Source organism: Marmota flaviventris, chromosome 8 (assembly GCF_047511675.1).
Source record: "Marmota flaviventris isolate mMarFla1 chromosome 8, mMarFla1.hap1, whole genome shotgun sequence".
NCBI lineage: Eukaryota > Metazoa > Chordata > Mammalia > Rodentia > Sciuridae > Marmota > Marmota flaviventris.
The window spans coordinates 62647062-62667193 of record NC_092505.1 but is presented as its reverse complement, the minus strand read 5'-3'; the positions used below and the strand labels follow the sequence as shown (position 1 = coordinate 62667193).

At 40.0% G+C, this 20132-nt stretch overlaps 1 protein-coding gene across 1 annotated transcript in view; it reads right to left on the bottom strand.

Annotated features, from left to right (window-relative positions):
* Positions 1-1824: 1824 nt before the first annotated feature.
* Lsamp (limbic system associated membrane protein) overlaps positions 1825-20132 on the bottom strand; it is a 592547-nt gene continuing 574239 nt past the window's right edge. Inside the window, exon 7 of the mRNA XM_027936124.2 lies at positions 1825-2238. Within this exon, the coding sequence (XP_027791925.1) occupies positions 2141-2238 (98 nt within the window). The 3' untranslated portion in view covers positions 1825-2140. The remainder of the gene's footprint in view (positions 2239-20132) is intronic.

The window sequence follows — 20132 nt, the reverse complement described above, 5'->3', positions numbered from 1 at the left end:
AGCTGACCATTTCCAGTGCATCCTATAGTCTAACAGCAGTTGGTTTCATGTAGACAAAGAAGTCTATATGCAGAGTGCCAGCTCTCCCTGTAAGACCTATGGTGATGCGGTAATGCCAAGCTTTGTGGTATTCAGACACTTTCTGCCTAAATTAATTACAAGTTGCTCAGATCTTCTGGTGAAGAAATGAGCTCTTATTTCAGTGTGAATATCCAGATGATTCTCAGAGACATAAATTTAAATAGAGCAGGAGAGGTGAATATAATGCAATTTCTAGTGGTCTGGTCTAGGATAATGATGAATCATCAAGAAGAGTGGTGCTACAGCCAGGCACAGTGGCACACACCTGTAATCCCAGCGGCTTGGGACGCTGATGCAGGAGGATTGGGGGTTCAAAGCCAGCCTCAGCAACTCAGTGAGACCCTGTCTCTAAATAAAATATAATAAAAGGGCTGGGGATGTGGCTCAGGGTTAAGTGCCTCTGGGTTCAATCCTTGGTACCAAAAAAAAAAAAAAAAAGTGTGGTCCTACAGATATCAGTGGAACAGCAGCAGGGGGATGACATGCATGGCTAAATCAAGAGTTAGCCAAGAACATCAGAACAAAAATCTGCAAAGGATCTTAAGGAGTGAATTCCCTTTTGGTATAGCCAATGTTTTTTCTTAATGCTCTGACAGTATCTTCAGAACATGGGATGGGATTTGGGCATCTGTCTACTTTGCCTGTCTTGCTCACTCTCACTGTATTGATCTGAAAGAGGAAACAATCTCTGCTCAGGGGGATCCATGGGGCAAATTCATGTTATTTGAAGGTTAGGGAGGAGGCAAAACAGGATTGCTTAGGATCTCCATGTGGCTCATCATTTTCCAGATGGGAGATAACACTTTCTGTTTCTGGGGATTTGTTCAATATATGTTGATCAGCCCTGCAGCAGAGCAGGGCTCAGCCTGTTAAACACCGGAAAACATATGAATCCCTCAAACTCATGAAATAAGAGTGAAATCAGAAACCTTCTCTCCTAGGCCATTTCATCCCCATCACTAATTTTTTTTTCCCCACTGTTTGCTCACCCCATCAATGGTAGGCACTTTCATTTACAGTGATATTCTGAGTGACTCCTGACTAGATTCTGATGATGGGATTGGGAGGAATATGGGGTCCTGCCCTTGGAAGGGGCACAACTTGGTTTGAATACACACTGATGTCATGTGACAGGCGTGGACAGGGGAGGCCTCTGCTCCTTGCCTCCCTCCCTGCCATCTCCCCCAGCAACTGGTTACAGCCGCATCTCACAATTACAATGCAGGACAGTATCTACAGCACGATGAGTCTATGTACACATGGACCATTCCCTTGGCATGCTTTAGAGAGAGACACACACACGCTCACACACATGTACACCCACGTGAGAGGGAGAGACTTGAGCACACGCACACAGTGGAGAAAATTAAAATGGCACTTCCTAGCATTTGCGGCGTGATTGGTGCTCAGGGGGCGGTTGGAGGGGGTGAAGAGAGTTGGGGTGGGTGGGCAAAAAGGGACTATTTGGAATGAGCATGGGAGATAGAACACTCTGGAGGGAGAGGGGATGATCTCAAAAGTTGGAGAGATAGCAGAGGCAAGAGAGTCCGATAAAAGGCTGAACATAAGACTCTATGGAGAGTCTGAAATGGCTACAGGTCAGCTTGAATGGAAAACACAATAGAAAGTTATGGAAGTATAACACCAAAGGCAAGACCTTATTTTTTTCCCCACAGATGACGAAAGATGAAGGAAGGAAGGATAAGTGTGCGTGGGGGAGTCAGTCTCCATCTGGTACTTCTTTACTTGTCCTGTTTTTACAACATCTGGATGTCCTTAGCACGGCATTCATTTCCTTAGTAGATATACACACATCCTGATAGAGCTTTTCCCACCCTGATCATACCAAATTTTTATTGATGGACTTTAAAATTGTTTCCAATGTTGTATTTTCGTCTTCATTTTCATATTTCCCCCCTTCATTTATAAACACACAAAGTTGTGAAATAAACAGTCTCCCCCCATCGCGCGCTCTCTCTCTCTCTCTCCCACTCTCTCTCTGTATCCTGTGTGACGCATTTTTGTGTGTTTTTTAAATTATTTTTAAATTTTTATTCTATTAACATTTGCTGAGAAGGCAGAGCAGAGATGCTGCCAGCAGCCACAGTGGTACGGCCAGACTGATGGATCCATTTATTCCTCTCACCGACCCAGGTCCTGCAGAACAATAAAAGGAGAGAGAGAAAAGAGAAGTTACATCTTGACCAATCCAGGTCACAGCTGACTGTTGATGTTGTCGGAGGTGAGGCCTAGCCAGGACTGAGGCCACAATGTCAGTGCTCTTACATGCAGCCCGGGAAGGGCTGAAAACCTTTCCTATATCCTTGTCCTCCTTGAGGTCCAAGTAAGTTAAGAGGTATCATTTGTTGAATTGCCTCTACATACAAAGTGCTCTTGCTGAAGCAGTCCTTAAGCTGGCTGTCACTGCTGTCTGGCGGTGCTACAGGCTCTTGTTCACCCAGCCTCCTCCTGCATGCTCTGCCCCAGGTGATGCATTGGCGAAGGTACTTCACCAGCCCGTGTGGGCTGTTCCTGTCAATTTTTCACAGCATCAATAAAACCTGGAGCTGCCCCCTGACTCCCTTGTTCCTTGGGGGAGAAGCACTAATTATTTGTCAGTTGGGAGGGGCATTGTAACCAAGAAACTTTATGGATGGGTGGCATCTTATCAAGGCAGAAACACTGTATAGTCTTACGAGGAAGCAGGGATCATCTTGCCCAGATTCTTCACTGATCTTTTAAAAATCAAAACCTACAAACAACCCACCCAAACCTGGGGGGTTTAGAAGCAGGTTCAAACCTGGAGCAGAACTGATTTGAACTCACCCAGGATTGAGCCTGGCATGGCAGCTGTATTCCCTGCTGCCACCCGAGTGTAACTGGGGATGTGACTGTGGGTCTGAGAGGGAAAGCGGGAGGAAAGGAAGGAGGAGAAGGGGTTTGTGTTATGGTGGCAAGAATAGGATTGGGGCAGAATTTGTGGATTCAACTTAGGAGTGTGTCTCCTAAGCTTTGTGTGTCCATCTTCTCCTTTTGTGTTGTTCTGTTCATATTCCAATAAAGGAAATAAAAACACTTTCACTGCAGAGACTGGCTTTAAAAGCCACATAGCTCCACAATGATATTCAAAAAAGAAACTGGTAGGACTGTAATTTTAAGTTTTTAGAATACATATGCAGATCAATGTGTGTGGTAATGTGTGTAAATCTGTGATTTGCAAGTGCAATGGAAGCATCTTCTGGTATGTGAATTTCCCCAAACTGTTTACAAACATACCAGATTGAAGGTAGGCTAACAGGAAAATGCTGAATTCAAGAATGGCCTCCTAATCTATGTTTTATGCAAATAATAAAAGCAATAGCAATAAAACAAACCCAGCAAATGATTATGCAGCACTCACTACAAGGTATTGTTATAAATTCTTAATAAATAAAAGCACACAGCTGTGCTATGGGATGGGCATTAGAATAAAACACACTTTCCAGTGAAATAATGGAGGCAGAGAGAGATTAAGTCCATGGTAAAAGTTGATACCACTTGTCAGCAGAGAAGCTGAGGTTTCTAACCTGCATCTGGTTCCGAGGTGTTGCCTGACACCAGGACACTGTGTGGCTCAATGGCCATGTACTCTGGTGAGTCTCTGTCAAACATTTGAGAAATGAAACTTGGGCTTGATTAAAATGACAGCCAGCACAAACAGAAACTAAAGGGGGAACATCCATTATTTTTGCAAAAAATGATTTTGAAAGAATATTTTTGGCTAAAATGCCTTCTTGAAAATATTGACAATATTATTTAATTTAAAAATATGAACATGTACAAATTTGGAACAGCATAAGTACTATGTAAAATGAGCTTATCACATATAAAGCTATGAAGGCACAACAAAAACAAATTAATCAACCAACTAATTGTCTGATTTTCTGATTAGCTGTGGGATCATATTATCAAAAGGTCTATTTCAGGTTCAAGATTATATATGCTGCATAAGGCACCTGATTAGCATTTGTGGACTAGTGCTGGAGTCCAGGTGTCCTGAGGCTCAGCTCATTGTCCTTCCCTATCCACCTTCTCCATGTCTTCCCCCCTACACCTGATGGACTTTGAGAACCTTCAAACTCTCTTCAAGAAAACTCCCCAGTCTCCTGGCCTGGCAGCAATGTTTTAAACCCTCTGCATACACAGGGCGAGATGAGATTATTGGCACATTTGTTTGCAGTATTGCATCCGTGAGGCTTTCAAAACAGAAAAAAAAAAAAAAAAAAAAAAAAAAAAAAACAACAAAACCAAAACAAACAAACAAACAAACAAAAAAACTACACACACATTAAGGTCCTACAGATTAAAGCAAAAGCAATTTCTGTTTTGCCTCAGGGATAGTGTGAAAAGGGTTTTCAGAAAAAGTCCAATTTTGCTTATTTCCATAATCTAATTTGTAGCATTAAGTCAGGCTCAATTGTTTTCCTGACATCTGGGAACTGAATGGTATCTGGGGAAAGCTAACAAGACTAGTCTTATCATTTTATTCAAATGGGAGTAAATATTTAAGAAAGCAAAAATTACAGCGTGGGAGACCGAGGTAGGAGCATCGAAAGTTTGAGGCCAGCCTCAGCAAATTTAGCAAGACTCTCAGCAAGTTATCAATCTGAATAAGCATGCTCAAACGTAACATTCTTACTAATGAATCTATATATACATATATGTACATCTATATATATACACACAGAGAAATATCTACATTATAGTTATATATACACTTATATTATTGGTCTTTTAGTACATATAATACATAATTACTTGTTACCTTCATATTTTATTCTGTATTATAATAGGAAATTCCAATGTGATTATGTTAATAATCTTTCATTTTATCCTTCATAATGTCATTATATATTTGAAATGCACCGTGTGAATTTGTTTAAAGTATCTTCATTTCTATCAATTATTATTCATTAAGTGCCTTCATATAGCTATTTGATGGCTTATGTGACTTGCTCTTGTGATAATTGATTTTGAGAGTAAACAGACTTGAGAAATACCAGGGTAAGCGCGTGATAGTTGGGGAATCATCACAAGTGCGTATGCAATTATGGATATATATGACTGCATAGGAGACTACTTCAGTTAATGGCTATTTCAGGGAAGAATAATCAGCAAAATCATTAATTATGTTTTAGTTCATAGTTACAAAATTTCTGCTTATTTGTGGAAATGCAAATGATAAATCTTATTTCCCATGCCAGATGGCCAAGCTCAGCAAGTGCTTTCATATACTGACAGATATAATGAAAGCAAGAGTCTGCAAACATAAATTAGCCTTAAGAATAGATGGGCAAATAGAACCACAATATAAAAACTTGCTACATGTTTTTCACATAACAGACAAATATCATGTCTTGATAGTTAACCACATTGTACATATGTGTTATATGTTTGCATGTACACGAAATGTGTGGTTTCTGATAAATATTCATTACATGGTAGCATTATTATTATTATTGACACAGATGTTCAAGCTACAAAAATGAATAAAATACCAACCTGAATTAAAGGTATTGTTTTGTGAATGGGGTCAAGGCTTTAATGTTTGACCATCAGGGCCACAATGCAGCTGCAGCAACACTGTAAGCCATGAGTCAACACACTAGGTCAAGATTCTCAACCTGGTAAGGTAAGTGAGACTGTGCCAAGATGAATACTGGATTGTGCTTTGCCACATCAATGCTTAAAAAAGGGCAAAATTTGTAATTCAGGGCAAGATTGATAAAACATCCAGAAATTGAGGGTTATGAGAATTTTTTTTTTTGACCAGTCTCTACACTACAAATCTGATGTAGGATACTCAGTCAATTCATTTGTCTTTCAGCAAAATCTCAAAGAAAGGACAGGTGGTTTTTCACCACCTGTTTTGTAGTGTGTGTGCTTGCAGATACTTTGTAATTCAAATTGGACCAACAGTTTTTTGTTGCTTCTTCTGAGTCCTTAGGGCCCATTTCCTGGATTTAGGACTAGATTTATTCAAAGTGGTCTTCAACATGCCATCAATGATCCTTGGGAATTCTTTTCAGCCATGAAGGAGTCAGAATTAGGCATATTTTATTCCTACACACACATACGCACACACGCACACACACACGTGTGTGTGTGTATATATATATGTGACTGAAAATAAAATAAAAGTATAAACAACTTATAAAACAATTGTTAAACGAAGGAGAGCAATAATCTACAGAATCTCCCAAGTATGGATCTTTGATATTATCTAGGTGTGCAAATTAAGGCACGCTGGGGTCCTGGGAAGCCATGTCGATAGGGAAGAATGAGAAGACGGACTTTGGCGCCACCTGCTGTCCATTTTCTGCCAGTACCACTTCATCTGGGTGATTGAATTTTGGATTAAAGTCTATAATCACCAGGGTGGAGCAAATTAGAGGAAGGAAAATACTGATTTTCTCTTTGAGCCCTGGGTTTTAGGATTAAATCTGGGCCATTCATGCACTTTCTCCACCCTCTATAAAGTGAGATTTTGGTGGACTGAACTAGTCTCATAGTAAATCTGGAATCATAACATCTTTCCCATCAAAATGGCATCATATATATGGCACACCCAGTTTAAAAACTTTCAGGTCCTACTTTTGGTGACATTGGAAGTTTATCTTTTTTTTTTTGTCATACTAGGGATTGAACTCAGAGGCATTCAACCACTGAGCCACATCCCCAGCCCTATTTTGTATTTTATCTAGAGACAGGGTCTCACTGAGTTGCTTAGCCCCTCACTTTTGCTGAGGATGACCTTGAACTCCCAATCCTCCTGCCTCAGCCTCCAAAGCTGCTGGGATTACAGGCATGTGCCACCACCCCTGGCTGGCAGTTTATCTTGATGATCTTTGAAATTAAGAGAAAAATACTATGCCTATGTCATCATCCACATCAAAGCCCTAAGGTATCACATAACAGCACTAGGCAAGTTAGATTCAAATGTAAATGGTAATTTGGTAATCATAGCACTGGGGAGAGAAGAGCAGAAGAAGACAATAGTTTGTGCCTTTTTGCCTCAGATAATGCTCTTCCCAAGTATATATTCCTGGCTGCCTCTTTCCTGCTGCCTTCTGTGAGAACAGGCTAGAACTGGCCATAAACAAGGTGCTGGACCTTTTGTGGGAGTAAGCACCACAGTCCTTATAATCTCTGTGGCTTCTGGAGGCTGGGAAGGCCTGGAGCCCACAAAAATGATTTCTCACTATTGTAAGTGATCTTGGTTGTCTCATTCCTTTTTGAGATTCAGAGAGGAGGACACCTTCCTATGAGACAATTACCAATCAAGTGTGTGACCACAGGACTCGAGGAGTGTGGTGCCCGGCCACATATGTGCCTCTGTGGCTCTGGTCTGGGGTTACAAACTTTTGGGGATTATCCATTGTGCAGGGGGCACTGCAGACATAGTAATTGTTTGCATTTTGGATCCATTTATGCAGCTTTGATCTGCTTGCCCTGTCCTTGTAGAGATGAGTATGTGCATGATATGTCACATGGCTGGTGGCCATGGGACAGTAGGAGGGCATCACAAGGCTTTCCTGGGAGGACCCACTAGCCCAGGTGTACTGCAGCATCATGAGGCTTTATAAAGACCTGGGAAAATGATGAGAGAGGAGGAAATATTCACCGCTCACGTGTTTCATTTTAAGAGATATCTGGATATCTACTTGATATCTAGATGTTATATTTAGCAACATATTTACTTGAATATCTGACAGACAGGTGACTGTAAAATAGACTTTGGGTGTCTTCTAAGAGCACTTGTCATTAAGCAGCTACTATTAAAAAAAATCAGCTCTGCAAGAGCTAACCATGGACAGTAAGGGACAAGGGGAGAGCAGGGTATAGAATAACTAGCTGGGTTTCAGGTATTTAAAAGTGAATGAGTATCAAAAGCAATACAGGGGTTATGGGTTGGACCAGGGAATTTTTGTAAAGAAGAAAACTTACTACTTGGAAAAACAAATAGTGCTAAATGTGCTATGGAAATTATTATTGCAAATTACTGAAGTGAAATAAACTCAAGTATATAAGACCACAATATATTCCTGTGAAATCTTAATTTTAACATTTAGAAGGTAATTTGAAATAAAAACCATACCTTTTTGCTTGAAGTGCACGGTGGTGCCAATTTCTAAAAAAGAAACATTTTAGCGAAACAAAACCAAAAAGTTTTATCAATTGAAATGAACGTAATGGTAGTCTCGTACTCTCCACTGAAAGGAGAATGAGAGAAGACAGAAAGAACACTTTAGTGGAAATAGAGATTGGTAGAAATTGAATAAAAGGCAAATAGAGACTGCTATGTTAAAACAAATGTTGTGCAGTTGGACGTGGCAAAAGTAGTTTGCCAATATGTATTCTTGATGCTACATGTTGTGCAGGTAGACAAATGTGAGGACCCTGGAGTATGGAATGTAAAAGTACCCTTGACTGCAATTTAATGCAACCATAGACTGTCTGGTCCCCAGCCTCATCCTACCATTTTGCTCTCGGTTCATGCCACTCAAGTCGATTGGCCTCTTGCTCTTTTAACAGGAAAGTCTATTCCAACCTTGAACCCTTTGCACTCATTGTTTTTTCTGCCTGAAATGCTTTTTCCTCAGGTCTCACAGTCACTTCATTTAGATTTCTGCTGAAATCTCACCAACTAGGGAGGGATTTTCCCATCACTTTTTCAAAACTTGTATCCTCTGTTATTTCTCTATTTCTTCAAGGTGCTTGACTCATCTAAGGACAGTGATCTCTACCTGGCATCACATTCCACATTTCCTTCTCTGCTGGTTTATGGTATGTCTCCTCTGTTAGGATACATGCTCCCCGAGGGCAGCACAGTGTATGTCTTGTTAGCCACTGAATCCATAATGCTTAGACTAGACCCTGGTGTGCAGTAGGTTTCAATAAATATTTGTAGCATGTGTCAATAAATGTCAAGGTTAAATCAGATCATATGGATAAAATATTTGGATTCCCTTTTAAGTATCTTTATCAAATAACCCCAAATAATCTTGCATCATTAGAAATAAATATGTAACCTTTCCTTATCCCTTTGAATCTGAGGACCGACTCAATGATTAGTTAACTATAGTAGCCCAAACTGGCTGTAGGGCCCAGACATTGTTCTCTGTGAACCTTAGGAGATAGCCCTGTACAACCGAGTAACATGATTTCACTAAAGATGAAAAGTGATGGGCTCCTCAGCCAGAGAAAGATGTTTTAATTGGACATCTGGTCACCCTACAGTGCTGCTTGAAATTTGTTCAAGCTTTCTTGTGGCTTCAAGGGTAAAGATCAAAATCCTTATCATGGCTCCTATGGCTCTCCCTAGCACCCCTGTCTTCCAGCCTCATCCACATCTATCATTTTTCCAACTCTCTCCTGTGTTCTCTCTGGCACGATATTTTCTCTGCCATCGGGCTTATGGCCCAGTGATATCTCCACTAGTAATCTCACGCCTCCTTCAGAACTGGGTTCTCACTTCCACAGGGAAATCTTCCCTTACCTCCCTGATAAAACTTTATTATAAGTTCTGCTTCCTATCATAGTATGCACTTCACTTAACTTCAAATGTGCTTGTCTAATGCTTTGATTAATGTCTGTCTTCCCCACTGGACATGGAGTCCCTGGAGGCAGGGGCTGTGTCTGCTATTGTGGGCTGTTGTAATCAAGCCAGTGCATGATGGACACTCTGAATGCACAGTGGTCCAAAAACAGAAGATCTAGAATCCCTGAAGCATGAGAAGAACAAATTTATGCCAAACATCCTTCTAACCTAAAAACATGGGAATCTGAGGAGCTAAATTATTTATACTGATTTAGCACTGAGAGACCAGGTCTGTAAAGACTCCAAGGTTCAGTGCAACCTATGAATCCCCTTCCTCATACATTTTTCATCTGTCCATCCAAAGTAGGTCACAGAAGTATAATATTTTCTGGCATTCTTATGATAACTATAAAGAACAGAAAGATTGTCCTAGTGTCTCAAGTCTGAAAGTGTTTGGCTACAGTGTAGCATTAGCAAAACTAGTGCCAGTCAGACTCACAGTTCCTAAGAGCTGGTGGTGTCTGCAGGTAAGGACAGTTTCCCTAAACTGACCAGATGTGGAAGAGGATGTTTTTCTGTATTGTGATTACTGGTGGAGCTTTGAGGATGTTCAAATATGTTAGCACCTGCTTTTCTGTCCTTGAACTATGCTACTTGAAGATATTCCAGTTGACAGATGCAACACAAGGCAAGTTCATACAGGACTGAGTAAGAATTGTCCTTCCCTGGCAGAAGCCAGCAATGGTTGCCATAAGTACCCTGAAATGGGAAGCCAGGATCTCTCAATATATAGAATACTGATGTCTGATATTGACAGCCTTCTCTGTAGGTCTCATCATCCAACCACAAACGTTTCAACTGTATTTCAAACATACTCCCACTAATTTTCTTTCTTCATACCTTTTTGACACCTTTACTTTGAAATTAACATATTTCCTTCAAAATTGTTGGAAAGGCACAGCTGAGAATGTGCTCATGTTTGTATGAAGAAATTGAGGCCCAGATCACACAGATAGCAAAAGGCAGAACTGGGACTGAAATTCACTATTCCCAGTTCTCTAACTAGAACCTAGTACATTTTTCTCTCATACCCTCTGGCATTTTTTTGTATAAAAGCGAGGCCTCAGCTGGGAGTGGTGTTACAAGCCTGTAATCCCAGCATCTCCGGAGGCTGAGGCAGGAGGATCCTGAGTTCAAAGCCAGCCTCAGCAAAAAGCCAGGCGCTAAGCAACTCAGTGAGACTCTGTCTCTAAATAAAATACAAAACAGGGCCGTGGATGTGGTTCAGTGATTGCATGTCCCTGAGTTCATTCCCAGGTACCAAAAAAAAAAAAAAAAAAAAAAAAAAAGCAAGTCCTCTATAACTCTAGCAGTATTGCTGGGACATTTGAATGATGCAATACTGGACAAAAAGGGTCTGCTCTTGTGCAAAGTGCAGCTCTCCTTTCTTGGGCCAAAACTCTTGTCTTAGTATCCTTGAGAATTTATAGGGACCATTCAGGCAACAGATTGATAATCTTTACTCAAAGGGGTCTAAATCCTCAATGGAACCTTTTTCAGATAAAGACCACCAAGTTCCCCATGCTCTCTATTAGCTCCACAGGCTTCAGTGGAAACAATATTGCTTTAGTCAGCTTTTAAGAGCTAACCAGAACAATTCAGAGGAGGGAAAGTTTATTTAGGCTCACAATTTCAGAGGTTCAGTCCATGGTGGGTCAAATCCATAGCTCTTAGGCCCAGGTGAGGCAGAACTTTATGGTGGAAGGGTCTGACAGAGGAAAGCAGCTCAGGCCATGGTAATTAGAAAGCAGAGAGAACTCTGCTCACCAGGGACAAACTAAAAACCCCCAAGTCACACCCCTAGGGACTTACTTCCTCCAGCCATACCCTACCTGCCTACTCTTAACCAACCAGTTCATGAATATCAGTGAATTGATCCACTGATAAGTCAGAATTCCCCTGATCTAATAATTTTACATCTGAAAATTCTTGCTCTGTCTCACACATGAGCTTTTGGGAGACACCTCATATCTAAACAGAACAAATGTCAAGGGATTATGCAGGAACTGGGTCAGGCAGGGAGGCCAATGATTCTGCTTAAGCTAGAAAGCATCTCTTACCCTCTTTTTTTCCTCAGTTTCATTTTCTGTAAAATTAGTTTAGTAAAGCTAACCCTTAGAAATCTGTGCCGTGGATTAGATAAATTAATCTATATGCTCTTCTTGGAATGGTGCCAGACACCTAGTAAGTGCTTACATAGAGGTATTATTGCCAGTTCTATGGTAAAATATCTTCTACAGAGGATTATTAGTGCAATTTCTGTGGCAAGAGAAAAAGATATCCCAATAAATTAAGCCATGATAGTGCAATTCTAAAACATCAAGAGCATGCACATAAAAATAAATCTGTTGTGGCACTAGGATACACAAAACACTAGGGACACACACAAAAAAGTGATAAAAAGCAGATAGCTCAGGCAGAACTTTGTTCAGAATAGAAGTGGCAATGTGCCCCGATGACCCAGTCACTGGAATGGGTTGTAATCTCTAGATGATATGTTAGAGGCAGATATTTCACAATTGAATACAAAGACCTACATAAAATAAAGATTTAAAAACATTCTCAACTACTTCACTCTATAGAGAAATTATTATCAGAAAAAAATTCAGGGAGAATTCAATTTCTCCTTGAAATATTTTAGAAATACAAATAAGTTATAAGTTAAATTTTTGGCACTTCTTGGTTATGTGCTGCCATCTTGTGGCAATACTAAGACATGTTCCTATGTGCTCTCTGAAGATATCATCTCTGTCCACAAGATGGCAGTAAGGAGAGAATTTTTTTTTTTTTTTTTAAGTGTCAGACCTAAAATATTCTTCAAGGAGAGGTATTTCCTGTTATTATAAACAAACAACAACAACAACAACAAATATTTTGGTCCTTAACAACTGAAAATTCTTCAAATGAAAAGGCAATTTTATGTACTTGAAGAAAACTGCATTGCCAGGGATGTGATTTGGAAGGAATTCCCTGGACAAATTCATTAGAACATACCTGGAGCCTATGATTTTTATGCCTTTCATGAAAACTTTTCCCTACATATTGATCTAGCTTTAGTAAATACACTTAACAAGCCATCCTGGTACTGCAGTTTTGAAGTATAATATAAACAGAAAAGTCTGCTGCAGCATCAATGGACAAAAACATTAGGGATTCTTATCAGCTTAGATATTAGCTCCTGATGAGGGGGTATGAAGAAGAGAAATTAATACTAGAAAGGGAAAATATCTTGCTGGATTTGTTTACATTAATATTTGACTTTTGACAGTCATATCAAACAAACCTGCATCACCAAAAACAGTTAGGGGGTATAGCTTGGTGGTAGAGTGCTTGCCAAGCATGGGTGAAGTCCTGGGTTCAATTCCCAGAACTGAAAAAAACAAAAACAAAATAAAAACCAGTTGATTCAACCCCTCACTAGCACAGACAATATGTCTCTCCTGTTACTGTGTCCTCAGCTTATCTCTCTAGTTGAGGGTGTATCTGATAGATTTGCTGAACAAATATATGAGTACATGAATGAACAATGGAATCTGTTACTACTTCAGGAGCTGCCCTAGGTAAGGTTCTAGGAAGGGTAGATTGTCCTCCTCCTCCTCCTCGTCGTCCTCCTCGTCGTCCTCCTCCTCCTCCTCCTCCTCCTCCTCCTCTTCTTCTTCTTCTTCTTCTTCTTCTTTCTTTTTTCTTCTTTCTTCTTTTTTTTTTTGGGGGGGGGAATCTTAGTGCCTTAACCCAAAAGCAAGACTATTGTTGGAAATTCAGACATTTGAAGAATCACATGGAGCCAGAAGTTCCTATCATCATGGTCCCCTTACTTCCTTACACTTTCATTCTGTTATATTTCTTTCTCTTTAACTCTCTCTTTCTCCTTCTCTCTCTCTTTTTCTTTCTTGCTCAAAATTTATGCCGGTGTTGCAAAGGTGAGAGATGCTTCATTGGAAGCTCCAGAGTTTATATTTTGGGAATTTTCTCATTGTCTTGTGAAACTTTCATATCTTTGGACATGGGAAATTTTGGGATGTTTTTTCTTCTCCTCTCTTGGAGAGGAGGCAAGGATTGGTTTTCAGTGTTTTGACTCTAGATAATGACTCTGGTCCTACTTACAAGCACTCATTCTTATCCATGGGTAGAATATTAGAGTTTTGGGTCTTACCTTGGTTGCAGTTGTTCTAATTCCAGGGTGTGTACTTTAACATAAATCTCTCTCTCTCTCTCTCTCTCTCTCTCTCTCTCTCTCTCTCTCTCTCTCTCTCTCTCTTTTACTGGCCATAGCCATTTAAATAAGGAAATGTTCTCTCTTTGTGTGTAATAGACACACTCTGTCTATAAGGTCAGTCCTCTGACAGGTTTGAATGACATATTAGTTAGAGGACTTAAAATATTTAATGGTGCTTTTTTTTTTTTTCTCTGAGCCAGAGCAAGTCAGAGTGTGTGCTTGTGGGACAGGTGTGTGTATGGGGGTATGCTAAATCCAATAAAGATCCCATCCTCTAGTTACCTGGAAATTGTGTGTGTGTGTGTGTGTGTGTGTGTGTGTTAGAGAGAGAGAGAGAGAGAGAGAGAGAGAGAGAGAGAGAGAAAGACTGAGTTAAACTCATTAAGACATTTAATAAAAGAAACAAAGGAGGTTATTTGATCTGCTACTGTTTCTTGCCTCACTGTTACTGAGGACCTGAAACATAATCAGTATGAAGTTCTTCCATGGAAATTTATGATTTTTTGTCCTCTGACTTGATTTTGTGGGGGGCAAGGTTTTGAAAAATAAGACCTTTATTACTATGTATTATTATAGAGGCTTAAAAGGGGGACAATTTTATTAATTCAATTTTCAAAATCATACTTTGAAAGTTATTAATTTTTTTCCCAAGGGTTTCTCGGCTCTACTCAGAGGCTTTACGGATTAGCAGCTTCTACTTACAAGTATGATTACTTTTTTATTTTTCCATAGAAAAAGATATGGCCTGTGATTCCTATTTGTAGCATTAAAGCTTTTGATTTTCTCCCATGTATGATACATTTTGAATAAATCCTAATGCCTAACATTTCTAGAATAATGTTCTCTGAGAACCACAGTCATCATGGTGGGTGTAAAAGTCAAAACAGAGAAATGAATCTACATCTCCACATAAAGTTATACGGGTGTGCCTATTACGTAGGTGGACAATTGTCCTTGTGACTGAGAGATTGTATCACACTGGCTGAGAAAAACCAGAACTCCTAGCATTCTCTCCATATTTGAGGAAAGAAATTGGCTTCCCTTAACTAGACTTGGGCCAAAAAGGAATCCCACACTTGACTTTCAAATCTTCAAAGGGATTTTCCTCATATAGTCGACTGACCAAAAATAGACTTCAGCTGATTGATGCTGTTTTAGAGCAAATGATGACACAGATATAAGTAGAAGTATCAGAACCTTGAAACCATGGACACATATGCTCATTGTTGAATGAATAAATGAATGACCTTGAGCAAAAAATTAATGATGGTATAATTTCTTGTTATAAAATGTGAATAAAATATTTGAGCCTCACTTCCTCTCACCTATTGGATGACCCAAGCTGTATAAACCAAAGTTCTATAATGGAGAGAATGAGGGAAAAAAATGATTTTAGATTTTAAAACCCATTGTATTAAAAAGCAAAAAAAAAAAAAAAAATCTACAAAAGGGAAACTATTATTATTTAAATTTTGAGAAAGAATATCAGCACTCACACACCTGAAAGAGGGATCCTTCTTGGGAATCCTAGAGGTGATCCAGAAAGGCTTTTGTGAAGTGAGTCAGGCGTAAGTTAGGATCTGAAAGAGCTGGAAGGGGCCTGTCACTGTGGAGAGAGCCCTGGGCCCAGGAGGGCTGCCCCTGGGCCTGCCTCTGCTACAACCTTGAGCGAGTCACAGAAACAGGCCCAGCCTCAGAGAGGGCGAAACGCATGGAACACTCTACAGTACACCCACGTTCAGACCTTCAGACAAAACATTCATGCTAATGATGTTATCTCTGCGGAAAGGGATTGCATATGATCTTTATTTTCTTCTTTATAGTTTCATACATTTTCAGATCTCCTGTAATGAGAATGTATTACATTCATTATCAGAATAGAAGACAAAACAAAACAAAATTTAAGACCCTCTGCATCTCAGGAAAAGCAAATAACCTCTTTCTGATTGGACAACATTCCAAGGAAACTGAAGTTTCTTTCTCATGTTTTAGCTGGCCAGTATCATACAGTAAAATTAAAAGAAGCTAAAAGATGGGGTGAGGTCTAATTTCTATGAGGAACAGGGACTTAAGAGCATGAAATATCAATGCAATAAAAATGTGTTATATAGGTTTATGAGGTCCTTCCGACCATAAGCTTGGCGTATTTGTTAATTGTCCTATAGAATACCAGAATTACATGGCTTGACTTTACCGGCCGTGGGCTCTGCACGGTGGTGCTATGGACTGTTAGAGAAGATGCAGCCTCACTAAGCACCCTCAAGTGGACCCAGGACTTCATCAACTCTCTTACACCAAACCAGCTGAGTGTTTCCTATTCAGCCTGAGAGGTTTAATTTTTAATAACCAATGAATTAAAAGTGTTTAAGAATGCCCAAAGGGTTAAAGTTTAACAAAGGAATTCCTCTGGACTACACTATCTGAAAGTATGTATAAGATTAGGGGAAAAAAACCCCCCACAACTCTAGAAGTTAAATTCATTTGAAGCAGTTGTCAGTATAGCACTCAGGACCAGGTGTGCATTTTCTGTCTTAAAGAAGAAGTAAATGTTGAGTCCCTTGGGCCTACAATGTACCCATTACGCCTGCAGGTACATTCCCGGTCCTCTGCCCTTGCTGCAATTAAATAAGACATCAGCTAATTCACTTAATAAAGAACTACCTTCCAGTTCCAAACTTTGTTGTTGTTTCTTAGCTCTTAAAACAGAAAGCAGATTATATTTTCTGTTTTAAAATATACACTTTATCTATATTCCACACTTTATCTATATTCTAAAATATAGATAAAGTGTATATTTTAAAGCTTTTCTACCTATTTGACTTGCTAAAAAGGATTAAAAGCACAGGTTTAGGTAAGTCTCTAGAGATTTTTGTCTTTTTCGGTTTCACTCCTCACTTCCTGTTCCTGAGCTCTAAATTGTGAATTTCTCAGATCCATTTTAAAATACATCATGGATTCAAAATCCTAAGGGACTCAGGACCGTCTTTAATCCATGTAATGTGTGTTTTCATTTTGTATGTTTCAAAAAATCAAAAACATTCAAATACCATGAAACTAGGTAACTGGCCTGCGGAATTTGAATGCAGAGATAATAAGTGAATTTGTGAGATTTCCTAGGGTTTTAAAGCTCCTGGAAATAGGAAGATAAGGGATTAAAGAATGTTGGTATGCTCCCAGTGACCCTCGCATGTCCTCTGTGGCATCAACTACCACCGTGCTGCACTTGGTAAAGGCATCTGCCTGGGGCCCTTTGCAGTGACTTTGTTCCTTAGAGTTCTGGGATGCCTCAATGACAAGACTGGTTTATCTATAGCTGCTACCGCGTCACTGGCTCCAAACCTAGCGCTGCCGCCTGGTTCTGGTGCAACGCTCTGAGAGTGCTGATGGCTCTTTGCAGCTGACCATTCCTGCCACGAAAATAAAACCTACCTGAAACTTCTCTGTTGAAAGACTGTAAATTTTCTCTAGATATTCTGCTAGATAACACACTTTCAGTACAATCCAGCAAGCTAACCCTGCATAGTGCCACCTACCACACAACACTTGGTATGGACAAGTGTCTATACATTAAACCAACACCTGCTCTTCCTCCTCCTGAGGTGTAACAGAGGTGGTATGCCTGACCCCTCACTCCTGCCTGCCTGCCTGCCCTCCATTACCTCCCTCCCTCTTTCTTCCTTCCTTCCTTTTATTTTATTTTATTTTTTTCTTCCACAGACAAAATGTAAAAGAACAGAGTAAGAAACTTAGGGCAAAGTCATTTTTTCTAGATTTCAGACATTAATTAGATTTTATATTGAATCCCTATAAGTTAGGCTCTTTCTGGATTCTACACTTTTGTATATACTAGAATATTCTGCTCCTCTTTCCCTTCTCCCCTTCCTGCCTTGTACACTTCACTTTCTCCTAGAAGCTTTCACTGAATCCTGCTCTGTTTCCCTCAAATATCTTGCAGGTACCCTAACAAGGATGTAGCAAAGCTTGTTGTGGTGGCTTGTCCATCTTGGCGGTGAACTCTGTTAGTACAGAGTTTTCCTGTGAGTACAGTCATCCCTGAGACCCCGATCAGAGCAAATTCTAGGATAACATTTGTTAGACTGAATGCATGGTGTCCTCACAATATTGTGCTTTGCCAAATAAATGTAACCTGCGCCCCAAATTAGTTTTAACTCCATTCAGAATGAAAGCTCTTTCTTGTGTTCCTAATGTTAGAAATCATAAGGAAAAGAAAACGTCAACTCTAAAAGAAACTCTACAAAGCACAGGGAAAAGCCAGTGGAGAGTACACCTAAGAAGTCACATTATTAATGAGTTAGCGTGGGAGGGTTGAATCCCCAAGGGACACCAACCTCCAATGAATGAACCACTCTCTTTTGCGACACTGCTACTCTTAGCAGCTGTCAATAATGAACTTACCTGTGGTCTGGAACTCCAGGTTTTACATATATGTATACAAATTCCCAAGGTACACTAGCTTGCAATTCAACAGAGAGGTGCAAGGTACTGCTTGGTTTTTGTTCTCCAAACAATTGCTGCTTCCAATTCTTACAAAATCCACACATCTAGTTGAGAAAGTATGGTAAAATGGCCAAGTGACTTTTCAACATAGAACATGGCTGGGGATGCTTGGAGCTCTGTGATCTAAAGAGTATGGAGATTTGAAGCTCAGCCATCTTTTCTGCCTCTACTCCCTGCAACCACAGGTTGTCACTCTTGCCCCAAGGTGTTCTTGAGCAGTTAAAAGTGTCCTCCTAGAAATGCAAGGCCTACAAGGTAGGGGATCTAGTCAGAATCTTTGTATGGGGCAGATGAAAAATAGGATGCACAGATGATACTGAGGATACGTTAGTGGTAATGTCTAGGTGCTAAATGTGCGTATGTGTTACAGGAGATGTGGGAAGCATTTTCTTTTACCATTAGCACAGTGATAAACAAAATAGTGTAGTAAACTATGGCAGTGTGTGGGTCCCCAGCGTCCAATTAGGAAGCATGATAAATGACTTGTAAGGTCTCTCCCCCCACTGATTTGTGGTGGATGTAAGCTGACAATTCTCAGTGGAGTCCTGGTGGAGTAGTCTGCCTACTCCCCTCGTGCATCTGGTGCATACGGACACCTTAAATTGGAATTCCAATCTCATTATGTCATGCTGTGTTCTGACTTGGCAGGTGTGTTTCCTCACAGCAGTGTACAAGGGGAGATGTAAGGTGGCTCCATTTACGCTGATTCTTTTCCCCCATTGAGGTGCTCCTTTAATTTAATACCTACAAATAACTTGTGATGATGAAAGAGCGTAGTGAGGGACAGAGTGACTGTGTAAGGGAAGTTGTTACTAAGGTTAATTTGTATCTTGCCTCTTTAGAAGTCGATATTTCCTCCCGATAGATGAGACAATGACTTTGTGGTGCCTGCATGGCTGGTAACCAGTGTTTAGCAGTGCATGTTAACACGATCCAAACTTTTTCCTTGATTTTGTTGGAAGGATGTCAGAAGGAGATGTATATGGAATGCAGGGTAAATGTGTAAGAAAATGTAGAAAAAAGAAAAATCAAGAATCAGAATTATAGCTGACAGAGAAAGAGGGTGCCAAGGGACAGTTTAAACTTGAGGCTTGTATTTTGAGAGGTTATGATATGATATTTGTCAGGGGCTGGGACTGCAGTGATGACTTAATACTTGGTAAACATGTATTCCTTTTATCTTTTTGACTCTAAGTAGTACCACTTCCTCTAAGGTCTCTCGATCTTCCTACCTTGTTCCTGAACCCAGAAATAAGCTCCCAAAGAAAGGATCTATCCTTGCTATAACCAGAATGCTTCTCACAGCAGACTTCAACCTTCATGCTAAATAGCATATGGTGCAAGCACCAAGTCAAGCTCCATTGGGGGTGCGCTCTAAAGACCAGAGGAGCCTGAGTCAGCTTTTTCTGTCCATGGAAGATCTCAAGTCTTCTTACCCTTTGGGGCAGTGTGCCAACATTTTCCATTGCAAATCTCATTGAGCTCTTCTTAGGCAGCTTTATTCCTTCTAATTAAAAAGACAAGACTGCCAATTACTTAAACTTAATCCCCAAATGTAATTGTTACTTTGAAAAAATTTTTCCATAAAGCTCATAGAAGAGCAATATTTCCATCAAATTAAAATTTAGTAGAAGCTCAGATTTTTTTTTTTAAATTCATTTTCAAATCCCTGCTGGC